We start from the raw sequence: 15,430 nt of genomic DNA on the forward strand, positions 1-15,430 counted from the left end.
TTTAGAACTTAGACCGACAAAAGATTTTTTTTTTAGGCAAGAATACATATGTATATGTATCACCGACATTGTTTAGAAATGTATAGCGATCATCAAATGCAGGCCGACTTTTAATTGTGTCATGTGGTTTTAAAATCCCGTGCAGACCGCGCACCTACAGCCTGTGCTCAGGGGAGACTGCCTTCGGTGTGGACCCCTTGCCCTCGGTGTGCGCCGCGGGGCCGGCCGCCAGACAGAGCTGGTTTTCTCCCTGCAGACGCACACACCTCCCCAGCCAGCCACTGTGCACAGTGCTCCTCATTCTCTCAGTACTGGGCTCCCGGGTCTGGGTTCTGCGTTCTCTCCCCTTGTCTGTATGTTTCTCAGTAGATAGTCCTCTGTGTTTCGGTGGCTTGAAAGGGAGTCCTTATGCCGGTGATTTCCATATGTTTCTCCAACCTAGATTTCGTTTTGTCTCCCACACTTGTAATCTCCAAGCACCTCCTTGAGATCTGTCTCCTGGATGTCACGCAGATGCCTCAGTGCAACCCCAGACCCGCTCCTATAGTGTCCCTTCCCCCAGACACCCGTTTCACCTCCAGGCATCTGACTCCTGTTCCAGCCGTGTTTGCTCCCCCTCCACAGTAAAATTGGAGTCGGACCTGCCTCACAGACTTGCTGGCAGGATGTCCTTTTTGGCAGTAAACCCCATTGTGTGTTAATTGTACTGTCAGAAATTGTTCCTTGTTTCAAATAGAAGACTTTCCACTGTAGTCTAATTCCATTTTTCGCTAAGTGAAATATCATATAGACCAAAGGTCAGAAGACTTTCTGTAAAAGAACTTGATAGTGACACTAGGTTTTGAAAGTCCAGTCCGTGGACGCATTGTGTCTCAGTGGCTGGGAAGCAGGTGGTATGTGAGGTGGTATGTGAACAGGTGGGCATAGCTCTATTCCAATAAAACTTTATTTGTAAAGATACTGGAATATCTACACGCCGTCATTCGTAGCAGCAGCACTCACAGCTGAAAGACGGAAACAACCCAAGTGTCCGTCGGTAGATGGGTCGGCACACAAACGGTGGTGTGCCCACACGGGAATACTAAGTAGGCGTGAAAAAGAACGCAGGTTTTGTATGTGCTGCTGCATGGGTAGGTCTTGAAAACGTTACTCTTGGTGAGATAAGCCAGGCACAAATGGCCGAATACTGTATGATTCCACGTACAGAAGGTGCCTACAGCAGGCAAGTTAATGGAAGCAAAAAGTAGAACAGGGCTTACCTGAGGCTGGAGAAGGAGGAGTTATTTTTAAAGAGAACCAAGTTTCTGCTGGGGGTGATGAAGTTTTGGATTTAGATAGTGATGCTAGTTTCACAATGTTGTGAATATTCTTAATGCCACTGAATTACACGTTTACAGAAGGTTAAAATGATCACTGTTAACCCTGGCTAGTGTGGCTCAGTGGATTGTGTGCCTGCCTCTGAACCAAAGGGTCGCTGGTTCGATTCCCAGTCAGGGCACATGGTGTGTGAGCGGCAATCACACATTGATGTTTCTCTCCCTCCCTTCTCCTCTCTCAGATAATAAGTAAATAGCTAAGATCTTTTTTTTTTTAATGATAAATATTATGTTAATGTCTTTTACCAAAATTAAGGGGTGGGAGTGAAGAAGAAACATTGGAAATGGGGCGGTGAAGCAGGCCGTGTGTGGCCTCCTGGCTGTGCTCGGAGAATGTAAAATCTTGCCGGCCTCTACTCGAGGCTTATTTCTTTCATGTTTTGTATTCCCATTTTTAATCATAGTGACTGTCCCTCTGGGTGCTTGATCCTGAATTTTGAAACTAAGAACTGAGCCTTAGGTATTTCCTCATCTGTGACTTCTGTGTCACCCCAAAAGTCATACACAGGAGCCCTTGACCCCCAGTGTGGTGGTGGTAGGAGGTGAGGCCTTGTGAGGGCACTTGAGTCAGGAGGATAGAGCTGTGCTGAGTGGGACTCGTGCCCCCTTAAGAAGAGACAGATTCTGTGTGTGGCACAGCGAGTGGGCATCTATCTACAAAGCGGGAAGAGGGCCTTCACCAGGAATGGAATAGGCTAGGACCTTGGCCTTGAGAACTGAAGCAGAGACTTTGCTTCCAGCTGTTCTTGGGGCCTTGAACAGTGCCAGGAGCACAGGAGGCCCTCCCTGACTCACGTGTCGAACTGACACAAGGAATGATTTGGCTTGTGGTTCCTCCGTGCTGGAGGTTAGCCTCTTTCTGGCCCAGTGTGCTCGCCACAAGCGTTCATCGAGGGCGTGCTTGGCGCGGTGGTGCTTCTTGGGCTTGGTGGCGTTCTTCTGTCAGAAACAGCAACCACCAGTGAGGGCTAGTGGAGGGAAACAGCTTCCTTGCCCACCGGTGTGCTTCTGTGCCGCCCGAGAGTTGATGCCCAGTAGTGCTTGTGCTGCGTGGGAGAGATGGTGGGGGGGCGGGTGCCAAAGCCCTGAGAAAAGGAAAGAGCATGGTCCCAGTGCAGAGCCGCAGCCTCGTGACTTATGATCAGTGACAGTCCCTCAGCTTTCTCATTGCTACAGCCAGCTGTGGTTTTCTTAGGGCTGTTCGTCCACGGGTGGGTAGTTATCTGTGAACGGGTAACCTGGGAGGTAGTTTCTAGTTCTTTCTAGTTCCAAACAAGCGGCAGTGAGCTTAACAGTTAAGCACGTGGGTCTTAGAGTTAGACTTGATGAGTTCACACCTGCCACCGACTAGTCGACCCTGAGCAGGTCGCCTGACTGCTCTGTGCCTCAGCTCCCTCCTCTGTGAAACGCTGCTGCTGATTTCCCGTTTCGTTGGCTGACGCGTGCGGCAATCAAAGGAGCGCCTCTACGCAAGCATTCAACGAACGCCAGCTGCCCTTGTGTTCTGGGATTCCTTGTAGTGACCTGCGGGAGTTCCTGAGTGGACAGTGGTGGGAGAAGAGAGGCATTTAGAGTTTAAAAAGGCCGCCCTGGCTGGTGTGGCTCAGCAGATTAAGCACAGGCCTGTAAACCGAAGGGTTGCTGGTTCGATTCCAAGTCGGGGCCCGTGCCTGCGTTGCGGGCCAGGTCCCGAGTGGGGGATGTGTGAGAGGCAACCACGCATTGATGCCTCTCTTCCTCTTTCACACTCCCTTCCCCTCTAAAAGTAAAATAAATAAGGTCTTTAAAAAGATTATGTAAAAAAAAGTTTAAGGTTGTATTCTGTGCTTTTCGTTGCTGAGAGGGATTGAACTTGAATTGAATGAACCTGTATCTTGCACATACCCTCTGATGTCACAAAGTGGGTGCTCTACAGCTTTGGGCAGTTTTTAAAATTTTTTTTATTTTTAGGAACAGGGGAAGGGAGGCAGAAAGAGAGGAATAGAAACATTGATTGGTTGTCTCTCGCATGGCCCCAACTGGGGACCTGGCCCCCAACCCCAGCTATGTGCCCTGACTGGGAGTCGAACCAGTGACCTTGGTTCGAAGGCTGATCCTTAATCCACTGGGCTGCACTCCCCAGGGCAGCTCTGTGCAGTTGTTTTGTTGGCGACATCAGTCGCAGGACTTGGCGTGGTGTGGTTTTGGTTATGGGTTTTAACGCTGGTGGGAGGCAATGCAAGGTAAGAGTGGAACAAGCCAGCTCTCACTTCTGAAAGTTCTAATGTTCCTGCTGTTCGTGAAACAGTTTGATGGAGAAACAGGACATCTCAGTTCGCATTGAATTTTTGAAGTGTTTTCTGCTTTGGGCACCGGGGTTGTAAAGGCTGGCTGTGGCCTCTGGGCCCTTTTGTCCAGTTTAAGAGGCTAGGCAGGGAGACATTCACGCCGGCGTGATTTAGAGGTGGGCAGTGTCACTAGCGATGAGTAGTCTAGGAGCTGAAGGAAAAGGTGAGAATCTGAGGCTAGAGTGATTCAAGCCGTGAGAAAATTTGAGAGAGCCCAGGGGGAGACTTGTGCTTTCGGAATCTCTCTTGCCAGGCACTTGTGAATTAATCCGTGGGGAAAACGGCTGGTTGGAGTAGGGGGGGTACGTGCACAGGAGACATACAGGAGAGACTAGGTGGGTTAGACGGAACCAGACGGCACAGGCCCTGAGTGCCCGGTTGAAGTATACCTCTGTTAAGGCTTGGTGCCACAGCTGCAAGTGGACCGGCTCTGTCTTCTGTATCCACTTACCCTTTATAGCCGGGGTCCCCAAGCCCCAGCCACAGGCCCCCGTGGCCTGTGGCCTGTTAGGAGCCGGGCCGCACAGCAGGAGGTGAGCAGCGGGCGAGTGGGCGGAGCTTCATGTGTGTCTGCAGCTCCCCGTCAGTCCCGTTCCCCCGAGCTCCACCTCCTGTCAGGTCAGCTCCTGCGGCAGGTTCTCCTGGGAGTGCTGGGCCGTGTGTTCCTCTGGAGAATCTGAGGCCTGGCGGTCCCAGGCGGGGCCTCGGCAGCCATGCCAGTGCTGGGGGCAGCTGCAAAGGCAGATCGTCGTCGGCAGAGAGGTCTGACCGCGGAGACCGTAGTGACTCAGTTGCTTGCAGACTTACATGAAAACCCTGTCAGGGAGTGGCAAGTGACAGTTAAGCTGCATCTGGTGGCAGGCTTTAATAAAGCCATCCCCTGGCCCCAGTCCATGAAAAAGGTGACTTCCGTGAAACCAGTCCCTGGCACCAAAAGGCTGGGGACCGATGCTTTACAGCATCTCTAGAGCAGAGCACAGCTGTGAAGATCAGCCAAGAACTCCCGCTCCCAGCAGTCGTTTTAGACTGGAGATAATGATCAGGACTAAGTCGATGGCAGGGGGACAAAGATAGAGACCTTTTAAAATGAGCAGTGGGATTTGGTGTTTGGGCTACAGGAGATTGACTATGGGGTCAAATAGATTTCCAGTTTCTTGCTCTTTCTCTTCTCCTTCTGGCACCCCTGTGATGTGAATGTTGGATGTAGTGTAGTTATCCCAGAGACTGCCTACAACAGGGGTGTCACGCTCATTTTCACTGGGGGCCACATCAGCCTCGAGGTTGCCCTTCAAGGGCGGAGCATACTTTTAGGACTGTATAAATGGAATTCCTCCTTAACTAGGGGCAAGGAGTTCGGCGCTGCCACCAGGTAAACAGGGTGGAGGGCTGGATTCGGCCCTTGGGCCTTGAGTTTGCCACCCGTGGCTTAGACTATTCTCATCTTTTTGGATTCTTCTTTCTTCTTCTTGTTCTGATTTGTTGTTCTTTTCTTCTTTATGTTCCAAATTACTGATTTGATTCTTGGATTCATGCACTCTATCTTTGTTTCCCTGTAAGTTGTTCTTTTTTCCAATTAGTGTGTCCTTCGTTTCTGACTGGGTCTTTTTCACGATGTCAAGGTCCTCACTAAGTTCCTGGAGCATCCTTTTAACCAGTGTTTTGAGTTCTGCACCAGATAGATTGCTTATCTCCACTTTGTTCAGTTCTTTTCCTGGAGTTTTGATCTGTTCTCTCATTGAGGCCATGTTTCATCTCCTCATCTTGGCAGCCTTTCTTTTTCTTTTTTCAAATACCTTTTTAGAGAGGAGGGATGGGAGGGAGAAGGAAGGAAACATCAGTATGTGAGAGAAATATCGATCAATTGCATCTGCATGCCCCCAGCTGGGAACCGAACTGGCGACCCACCGTTTGGAGGCTGGTGATCAGCTCACCGAGCCACACCAGCCAGGGCTCTGTGTTTGCTTCCGTGTCTTGGTGGTGTGGCCTAATGTAGCAGGGGTTCTGTGGGGTCCAGCCGCACAGCCTCTCCTGTCACCCAAGCTGGGTACTCAAGGTGTGTCCTTCATGTGGGCTAGGTACACACTCCTCCTGTACTTGAGCCTTGGTTGCTGTGGGCAGATCAATGGGAGGGATTTACTCAGGCCGGTCAGCTGCAAGGACTGGCTGTGACCTCTGAGCACCACGCTCCGCCCTCCCTGGAGGATCAGCTGTTGCAGGGGCAGCAGGGCGGTGGTGCTTCCGCATGGTCTGCAGCTGTCCACTGGGTGCACAGGCTCTAGGGATTCCCGGGTGGTGCAGGCCAAGGTCAGCTCCCCCCACTGTCCCCCACGCCCTGCCCAGGGCCACCCTGCCTGAGCTGTAAGCCGTCGGAGATGGCTGCTACTGGGGCTGGGCTCAGAGATGCCCAGGAAAGCCTAGCTGTGGATGTGGGTGGCTGTTGCTCGTGTGATAGGGTTGGGGAGGCTGTGAAGCTTGAGCCAAGACCAGCCATTCGTATGCAAAAGTTGTGGTTAATAGCTTGGGTGGGCCTGTACCTGGGTGGGCCTGGGGTCTGGGGATCTCCAGGGAGGGGCAAACCTTGTTAGCAGGTTGATGGAGTGTCAGACTGCAGGCTCTGTGGCTCTGTGGGGGGAGGGTTCAGAAAAGGGACGGTGGTCTCTGCCTGTCTTTCTGTCTGGGAGAAAGCTGTCCCCCGGCTCTCACCCTGATGCCAGACACTTCGGTTCCTCCCTGTGTGCCACTGGCGCCTTTCAAGCTGCCACCCCAGTGCTGGAGCTCAGGGGGAGTCAATGAGTAGGTGAGTCCGTGTGTGGGTTCTTTAAGGGGAACTCCTTGAGGCTTCAGCAGTTTCTTCCACTGACTCAGTCCCCACTGGTTTTTGCAGTCAGAAGTTGTGGGGACTTAATCTTCATGGCGCTGGGGGCCTGGTGTGGGGCTGGGACTCCTTGCTACAGAGATACCTTTCCTGAAGTTTTGTCCTCCACCCGTAGGTGAGGGGCCAGCACATTCTGCGTCTCAGCGCCTCCTGCCATTCTGGAAGGGTGTGGTTTCTTTAATTCCGTAGTTGTCAGACTTCCACTCAGCTCGGTTTCTGATGGTTCTGAGTGATGGTGGTTCTCTGTCTTAGTTGTAATTTTGATGTGGTGTGCAAAGAGGGGAGCCGTGTTTGGACTGGAAGAGCTGTCCTACACTCTTCAAACACGTGCTCCTTGGGGGCCAGCTGTGCACGGGCTTTGAACAGGGCTCTGGGGACCCGTGGGGATCAGGACTGAGCAGAACCCCCTCCTCGCGGTGCTGGCAGTCTGGTGGGAGAGGCTGAGGGGTATCATACAGCTGTCGTTACAAGTCATCAGCGCCAGCTGCATGAGGTTAGTTAGGGCCATGGCCGTGGGACTGAAAGGCCAGTGTAGCTGGACCGGAGAGAGAGGAGGAGAGTGAACAGTGAGGAGGCGGGAGGGGTGGGCAGGAGTCGAAGGTGAAGTCGATGGGTGAGACTTGAGTCATCCGTGGGGCAGGGCGGATGGTCAACAGGAAGTGTGTGGGGGGGCACAAAGCGGGACCCGGAGAGGTGGTAGGGGGAGACGCAGGACGCGGGAGACCAGCCCGGCGAAGAGGCCGGGGGCAGGGAAGGCGCACTGGGAGAGACCCGGCGGGTCGGGCACCAAGAATTCGGGTGCCCTCGAGCGGAAACAGGGTTTTGAGAACCGAGGAGAAAGACTGGGTGCTTGTGAAATTGAGGTACGGCTGTAAATCACCCACTTAAGAAGCTGTTAATTGAAAACACTTTTTACAGTTTTTAAAGTGAATGTATTTACCCACATAGACATTTTACTCAGCTATGGTCATCTTTTGATGTGCCGCAGATGAAAAAAAAGACATTGACCACGAGACGGTGGTCGAAGAGCAGATCATCGGCGAGAACTCACCTCCCGATTACTCGGAGTACATGACGGGGAAGAAGCTTCCTCCGGGAGGGATCCCTGGCATTGACCTCTCAGACCCCAAACAGCTGGCAGAGTTTGCTAGGTAAGTTGCGAGAACTCTTTTAACCGTACTTGAGTGTTTCCGAGCTGTATTTTTGCGGCTGTATCTTTGTGCACCTGAGTTTGCGTTCTTACTCTGGGGAAACTTTAGAAAAGAGAAGCAGGTTATTTTTAGTAGTAACTGTGCTGTTACTGTGAGTATCACCATCTTAGATCCTTGAAGACAATAAGATGAAGTAAACATTCTTTAATTCCGTAAATGACATTGCTCGTGAATAAATAAGTTGCACAGAATCTGTTTGGACATGGATATCTTTACACTGCGAGGACCTGGGGCTGCGCTCCGTTTGTACAGCGCTGCTGGGGAGGGGTCGCCTGTTGGCGTGGCGGTGTGGCAGCGACAGGGACGCTGCCGGCACCTTGTTCATTTAAGCTGGTGCGACAGGGAGCGATTGGGTGTGTGTGTCCAGGATCCTCTGGGTATCCAGTTTGCCCGAGGCAGGCCGGCTCCTGCAGGGGCCTCTGCCCCTGCTCCACCTTTTAACCCTCCCCAGGAGACACGTTGATTGATGCCAGGGAGGGGGCGGGGAGAGGGGGAGAAGCACCGAGCAGCTGCCCCCTCCTCCCACACGCACCTGACCGGGAATCAGACCTGCTTTCCGCTTTTGGGACGACGCTCCCACCCGCCGAGACACACCGTCCAGGGCGCCTCTGCCCCTCCCACGTTACTTGTTTCCCAGTAGTGCCCGGCAGAAAGGTTCCGCATGACCCTCACCCGTGGGTGTGTTTGTTAGAGAGGAAGGGGACCGAGAGAGAGAGCCATCGGTGTGAGAGAGAAGCATTGACTGGTCACCTCCCGCGTGCACCCCCAGCCGAGTGTGTATTTCCCGAGACTGGGAAATCTGACCCACACCTTTCGGTGTGGGGGTCAGTGCCCCGACCAGCCGGGCGCGGGCCAGGGCCTGTTTGGCAGTTTTGATGAGTGTGTGAGAAGACCCCCGAGTGCTCTCTGAAGTCACATGGAAGGAACTGACAGGCCCTGGGGCAGGGGGCCGCCTCCTCCACCTCCCAGTCTGCTGCAGGATGGGCCCGCAACGCCCGGGAAGTGCGGGCGAGGTCTGGGCCTGGACGGAAGAGACTGTGTGCTCCTGTACTTGCTTCTGAGGACAGAGTGGGGCCCCTTGTTTTCTTTCTCTCGAGAGCGGAGCGGAGCGGAGTGAGAAAGAGCTGGAGGTCCTGGAGTGTCCTGGCGTCTCCTCCCAGCCCTGCCAACAACCAGGTGGGCAGACTCTGGCCATTTGGAGCCTCCGTCTGCCGCATGTCAGATGAGCTTAAGGATTCCACTGTGTCTCAGCAAAGGGGCTCCGGCCCTGTTCTCCTTTCCTCTCCCAGGGCTGCGGAGGAAACCCACACACACAGTCTTTCTGTTGATGACGGTGCGTTTCCGTTGTCGCTGCCATTCATGCCTGTGTGTCCAACACTGGCACCCCCTCCCCCACACAAACACAGGTGGAATCTGTGGGCTGCAGAGTCCGTTGTCGGTGAGGGCAGGGGTTCGGGGCGGAATGGGCCGAGTGTCCTGCCAGTACTCGCTGTTGTCATGTGTTCTTCAAGTCAGCCCCTCTTCCCGTTGCCCTCGGGCTGCAGCGGGGACTTGATGGGGCTGGGACACTGGGGTGGAGGTGATGGGACACTGGGGTCAGGGGAGCTTTGCGAAGGGTGGCGTTTGATCCGGGCCTGTGCAGAGCATTGAGCTCTGGTGGGCTGCTTGCTGGGATGGCGAGAGCACGTGTGCACACCCCACATCCACGCGTGCTCAGGGCAGCGAGCGGTCGGTGTGCCCGAGACAGGCGTGGCAGCAGGTGGTGGGAAGGGTGGTTCAGAGCTCTGCTCCTTAGGGATGGGAGGTGGGGAGAGGGTGCTGGTCTGAGGTGGTCTCCAGAAGTCAGGGCTGGAGCCCTCTGATGGGAGGGGGCTGAAAGCTCAGAGGAGTTAGTGAGTCAGCCCCCAGGAGGCGGCTTTGGAGGGGAAGGGCCCGAAGAAAGTCCTGAGGGAGCCCTTGTACTCAGCAGGTAAGAGGGGCCAGGGACAGAGCAGGAAGGTCGTTCAGACTGGGGGGAGGGGACTGGGCAGTAAACACGACGTCGCAGAAGCCGGTGCGGTCCCAGCAGGGCCAGGGGCGGGAGGGGTCGGCCTCTGGGCTGTGTGCTGTGGAGCGACTTCGGTCGGTGAGCGGGGGTTGGCAGAGAGGAGGCCTGTGGGCGGGCGTCGTCGGTGTTGGTGACCCTTGGTGTTGTCCACCCTCGCTGGAGAACAGGGCCGGCTGGCCTGCAGGCTGGTCCCCGGTCCTCTGGACAGAGTCCAAGGTCTTTCCGTGCTGAGCGCGGGCGGCACGTGTCCCTGTCATGGACGGAAGCCTCTGTGTTTGTTTTCCGAGTGGCCGGCCTCTGCGTCAGGGCTGCCCGAGACCTCCTTCCCCCGGGGAGGGGGCCGGCAGGGCCCGGGACCCAGGCCGCAGACGTCTCGGAGGGGCCACTGGTGGAATTTCAGAACACTCGGGACACTAGAGAACCCAGAAACTTCAGGGAGAACCAGCAGGTTACCTGCAAAAGAAGTGCGTTAGACCTGAAAGAGACTTCTTTAAACAGCAGTGGATAATTAGACAGTGGAGCACTGTTTTTGAGGAAAAATTACTATAAACAATTTTTTTTTTCTAAGAGAGAGGGGAAGGGAGGGAGAAAAAGAAACACGGATTGGTTGCCTCTCGCACCCACCCCGACGGGGGACGGAGCCCACAACCCAGGCGCGTGCCCTGCCTGGGGATGCAGCTGGCGGCCTTCCGCTCCGCAGGACGATGCCCGGCCCGCTGAGCCACACGGGTCGTGGCCACTCACAGAATTCTCCTTTTTCAAAAAAGATTGTTATTTATTTAATTGTAGGGAAGAGGAAAGAAGGGTTCGGAGAAACATCAGTGTGTGAGCACAGGTGCCTCCTGCTCACCCCCAACCGGGGGTCTGGCCCCCGGCCCAGGCATGTCCCCTGACAGGGAATGGAACCAGCAACCCTTAGGTTTGTGGGACGACGCCAACCCACTGAGCCACACCAGCCAAGGCCATACATAGAATTCTTGATCCAGCGAAGCTGTCAATCAAATACCAGATTTATCTTAACATTGCATGCATACTTTCTGAGGAGATTCATTCACTGAGCATATATTCAAGTAAAATAAGAGTGAACTTCAAAGGAAGGCTTTGTTAAAAGCCTACAGTGAAGCCCTGGCCGGGTAGCTCAGTTAGAACTTTGTTCCAGTGTGCCAAGGTTGCAGGTTCGATCCCTGGTCAGGGCACATACAAGACCCAACCAATGAATGCATGGATGAGTAAAACAAGTCAGTGTCTCCCCACCTTTCTCTCTCTCTCTAAAATCAATAAATTAAAATCGCTTCTCAGTCTTTTGGCTAAGATTGAGTGTAAAATCAATACATTAAAAGAAACAGTGGAAAGAAAACCAAGAGGACAGCCGTGCAAGCGTCTGGAAAACGTGTTCCAGTCAGTGGAGGAAGTCAGTGGGTTGTGAGAGCGTCCACCAGGAAAGTGGGCCCCATTCAGCAGGGGACAGATTGGGTAAGAAGCGGGATCTTGGTGGTATGGGAAAGAGTCTTCTAAAAATAAAAAGACGCTTAGAACCCTCCCGGGGCAGGACGAGGGACGCCGTGCTGACAGTGTCTGGCCAGCGAGCGCACGGGACCGACCGGAGGGACGGCTCTCCGGGCACTGCAGCTGCCCTGCTGGGCTTCGAGAGCGAGAAACGCGACCCTGGCGCACGGTTTCGTGGCACCGGAAGGAATGCCCGCACACACACCCGAATCTCGTGTGGGCTTGTTTTCCGTTACGGTCAGCCGGGCGCAGACCTCGTCTGTGTGCAGAACGGAGTGCGAGCGTGCTCATCCGGACAGTGTGCGTACGCAGGGTGCAGGCGGCGGGTGGGCTCCTCCCCGCCCCCCTTGCCCAGGCACCTGGCAAAGAGCGCGCAAGAACTAAGCGAATCTCTCCGATGGCCCAGAGCGGGGGTGAGACAGACTGGAGCTTGGAGTGCCCCGCAGGCTAGGTCTCCACTGTCCCAGGACGTGTGGGACACCAGCTGAGTAGGACTTCCCAGAGGCCTCCGAGTGGGGGCTGAGGCTCCAGCTTTCAGACCTGGGGGCCGCAGCCCATCCTCTCGGCTTACGAAGACCCGCAGGACCCTCTGCTGGCCCCCACTCCCCGTGCGCCTCCTCTGGGCGCTCTGCCGTTGGCTGCTCTCGCCTCTCCTCCGCAGACTGGGTTGCGGGGCTCTACCGGACTGGCAGCGGCCCCCCGAGTGCCGGGCCGCGGCACACTGACCCTGGGCTGCTCAGTCAGACCGTCGGTCTGGGGGCATGTTAGAAGGTCACGGTGTTTGCGGGGTGGGACTGTGGGGTGACTGTTTTTTCCTGAAATGTCTTTTTATTAAAGACTTCGGAAAGGGCGAGGGGGACCTGGCAAATTCCACTTCCTGATTACATTGGCAGTTTCTGTGCGTTCCTCACTATCTGAAGTGCGCAGAGTGCCTAGGTCAGTCCCAGGGTGGCTGCCCCGTCGCTCACCCCCGCCCTGCGACCTCGGCCACGGGGTCGACGCAGAGACGGGATGTGGTCGCAGAGCTGGGTGCACCACCACCTGTTGTGCACTGTTACTGGGAGACGGTTCCTTTGACCGGCACTGTCCAAGGCAGCGTTATTCTTGGCCCAGTTCTGCACCGGGAATGCAAGTGCCCGCCGTCTGACACGGGACTTCGTCCCGCCGGCGCAGGCCTTAGTTGGCAGTTCCAGCCTGAAGTCAGCCGAGTTTGCTGAGAAGAGCCTGATTCTTATTCGGGAGTCATTGCTTCAGAAACGTGCATCTCGGCTTCTGGGACATCACAGCTTTAACTTGGCGGGGGCTGCTGGCTGACACAGCGCCTTGCAGGGAGTTGCGCTGGGGACTTCCTGCCTGCGGCCTCTGGCCCTGGAGTCCAGCTGCGACTGTGTCTTCCCGCGCGGATGCGGATGGGGACACGGCGCAGCACCAGCCGCGCCTCGGGGAGAAGGCTCTCCATTTTCACTTGAATGGGGGGCTTTTCTCGGTGGTGCCTGGCTTCTCCGTGTAGTTCCTGGCACGTCAGGGAGGCCTTTTGCTTTTTACCTGTGTCTGTCTCCAGTCTCATGGGCCTTTAGTTGAAAAAGGTGGTTTGGAGCACCAGAACCTTCTGAGGTTTTTAAAGGCAATAACTCATTTTTAGCTTGGCCCGTTTTTTACACACAGCAGGGGGTAGTGGTAGCTGTTGTTTCCCAAGAGTCAACCGTGCACCGCCCCTTTTATCTTCAGGCTCAACGCAGGTAGCACTGCACCTTTTCGTAGAGCAAGGAACTGAGGCTGAGAAGTTAAGTGATTTGCTCAAGGTCGTGCAGCCAGGGCTGCTAGGCGGTCAGCACCACGCCCCACGCCCCGGTCTGTCTCGTTCGTAGTGCCCGTGCTGTTGTCAGTGTCGTCCCTGGCCAGAAGGGCGCCGTGAAGCGCTGCGGTGCCCGGGTGCGGCCGTCTGGGTCGCTCCTGGCCGGTGTGGGCGGGGCGGGAAGACACTCTGAGCCGAGCATGTGGGTGTAGTCTGTTTCACACTTTCTGGGTTGCAAATATGTAATGTATTTGTTTTAATTTTGTAAGGTATGTGTCAATTGGTGCCATGAAGATTTTAATCTTTATTCACAAAACAGAAGTACATGTCTTTGGGAAGTGCCCTTCCCCCAGGGTGTGCATTGGAACAGCATGTGAAACGTGCCGGCACCTGCCTCCTGCCCCAGGTGCTGCCCCGCCGGGAGCGAGGTCGGCTAGCCCAGGGGCTTTGGGGCGGGGGGGTGGGGGCGGCTGCGCCCCCCTCGCCTTCCTCCTCGTCCAGCCGCACTCTGAACTCGCGTTCTGAGTTAACTATGTTGCTAATAAACACACACACGTTTTGAAGACGGCATTTAAGGAAAACAGCACCCAGTAACAACATTTTTAAAGAGTTGAGAGTTGTGTAAATGATACACGGTACTATTCTCTTTACTTTCATGTGTATTTGAGGTTTTCCATGATAAAAAACAAGTTTTTTCCAATGAAGTTCCCGGGAATAACGTAAGAAAGTGTGTGGGCATGGGGGCCCAGCCGGGCCGCCCGAGCCTCACTGCTGCCCGCCTCCGCCCCAGGTCCAAGGCGGGGGTGGTGGTCTGCACGGCTCCGGGCGGGCCGGCCGGGGGAGGCGGGGGCGTTTGTAAAAGTTGGTTCGTCAAGAGGGCCTGCAGGCAGGGCAGCGGACTCGCCTGCGGGCGAGTGCCGTCCTGTGAGCCTGGGCGCACGGCCGTGCGGCCACCTACCTGCTCGGTGGAGACGAAGGGCGAGCGCTGTCAGTTGGGAAGACCAAAGCTTAGTTGTTAGTGGGCTCCTTAGTTAATATTTGGAGCGGAGTCGTTTCGTGGGCATCACTGTAGTTTTTCAGACTCTGACAGGGTCCAGGTGGCGCGGTGGCATCAGATTCCTGTCCGACCCAGTGTTGTGACTCCCACCCAAGCACCAGGACTGGTGATGGCGGCCCAGACAGCAGGGGTCTCGAGTTCACGGCCCCAGCGCAGCCAGCGCTGAGCCGGCATTTGCGGACTCAGCACTTGCCCACGCTCTGGAGTACGGGGCCTGTGGGGTTGGCGTGACGGGGGCGGGACAGCACACCCAAAACGTTGTCCTGCAAGGTAGGACGTCCATACAGCTTTGAACAAACTGTAGAGGTGAGTTACAGCCGCCAGATAAGTTGTCTCACCCATGCTCCTCTGGGCGCGGTAGTTGCACCAGGTGGCCCCTGTCCCCAGCTCGGGGAGGAAGGGCGCTGTCAGGGCCTGACCACGAGACGCGGCAGAGTCTGGAGGAGCGGGGTCACGTCGCTCTTGTGGGGGACGCGGATGTGGTGGCACGTCAATGCGCACCCTCCTGTCGGAGCGCGAGGCGGCGACGCTGGGGGCGAAAGGAACGTCTGTGACAGAGGTTTAAATCGTTTTTTCTAGGAACTCTTGATTTCTCACTGCTCTCCCACACACAGACCTGTAGGGAGTATTTGTAGAGAAAGTTTTGGCAAAGCACCCAATGCTGGTTCGGTGGAGGTGGCAGGCAGGTGAGCCGCCCCCCCGGCAGGCGCCCTGGACAGTAATCCGCCCGGGCCTGCTCGCTGCCCGCGGGGCCCGAGCTCGCGTCGCACCCTCCTGCGCAGGGCCGGGCCGGGCGTCTGTGTTCCTTATGAGAAAGGCTCTTGCTTTTGGAAAAGCCAACCGGGGACTGAAAATTACACAGGGTGCGGGGCCGGGGTGGGGGGGTGGTCCCCACCTGTCCTCCGGTCCTGGGACGGCTCGGTGCGGCCGGCGCCGACAGCTCCCTTCCAGGGTTGTCGCACCTCCACGCGGGCGGGTCTGTTTACAGGGACTCTCGGTGCCTTTTAGAAAGAGATGTAAAAGACCGACTCTGTCGGTGTGAATGCCCCCCCAGCAGTTGTATCGGGGTGTATGTTTTTAAGACTCTCCCCTTACCCATTGCTCCTCCTCACAAGGCATCTTCTTTATCACAGCAACTGCTCCTGGACATGCGCCCCCCTCCCCCCAGGGCCCTCTGTGGTGGGGGGGCTGTTAGGAAATAGTGGGCACTCGAGCTGCACAGGCAGATCACGGTGC

General features: G+C 55.6%; 1 protein-coding gene across 1 annotated transcript in view; it reads left to right on the forward strand.

Moving 5' to 3' along the window:
* Positions 1-15,430, forward strand: part of YY1 (YY1 transcription factor) — a 29,460-nt gene that overhangs the window by 10,168 nt on the left and 3,862 nt on the right. The window contains exon 2 of the mRNA XM_045823632.1: positions 7,567-7,729. Within this exon, the coding sequence (XP_045679588.1) occupies positions 7,567-7,729 (163 nt within the window). The remainder of the gene's footprint in view (positions 1-7,566; positions 7,730-15,430) is intronic.

Source organism: Phyllostomus hastatus, unplaced genomic scaffold (assembly GCF_019186645.2).
Source record: "Phyllostomus hastatus isolate PE091 unplaced genomic scaffold, TTU_PhHast_1.1 phas_scaffold_501, whole genome shotgun sequence".
NCBI classification, from domain to species: Eukaryota; Metazoa; Chordata; class Mammalia; order Chiroptera; family Phyllostomidae; genus Phyllostomus; species Phyllostomus hastatus.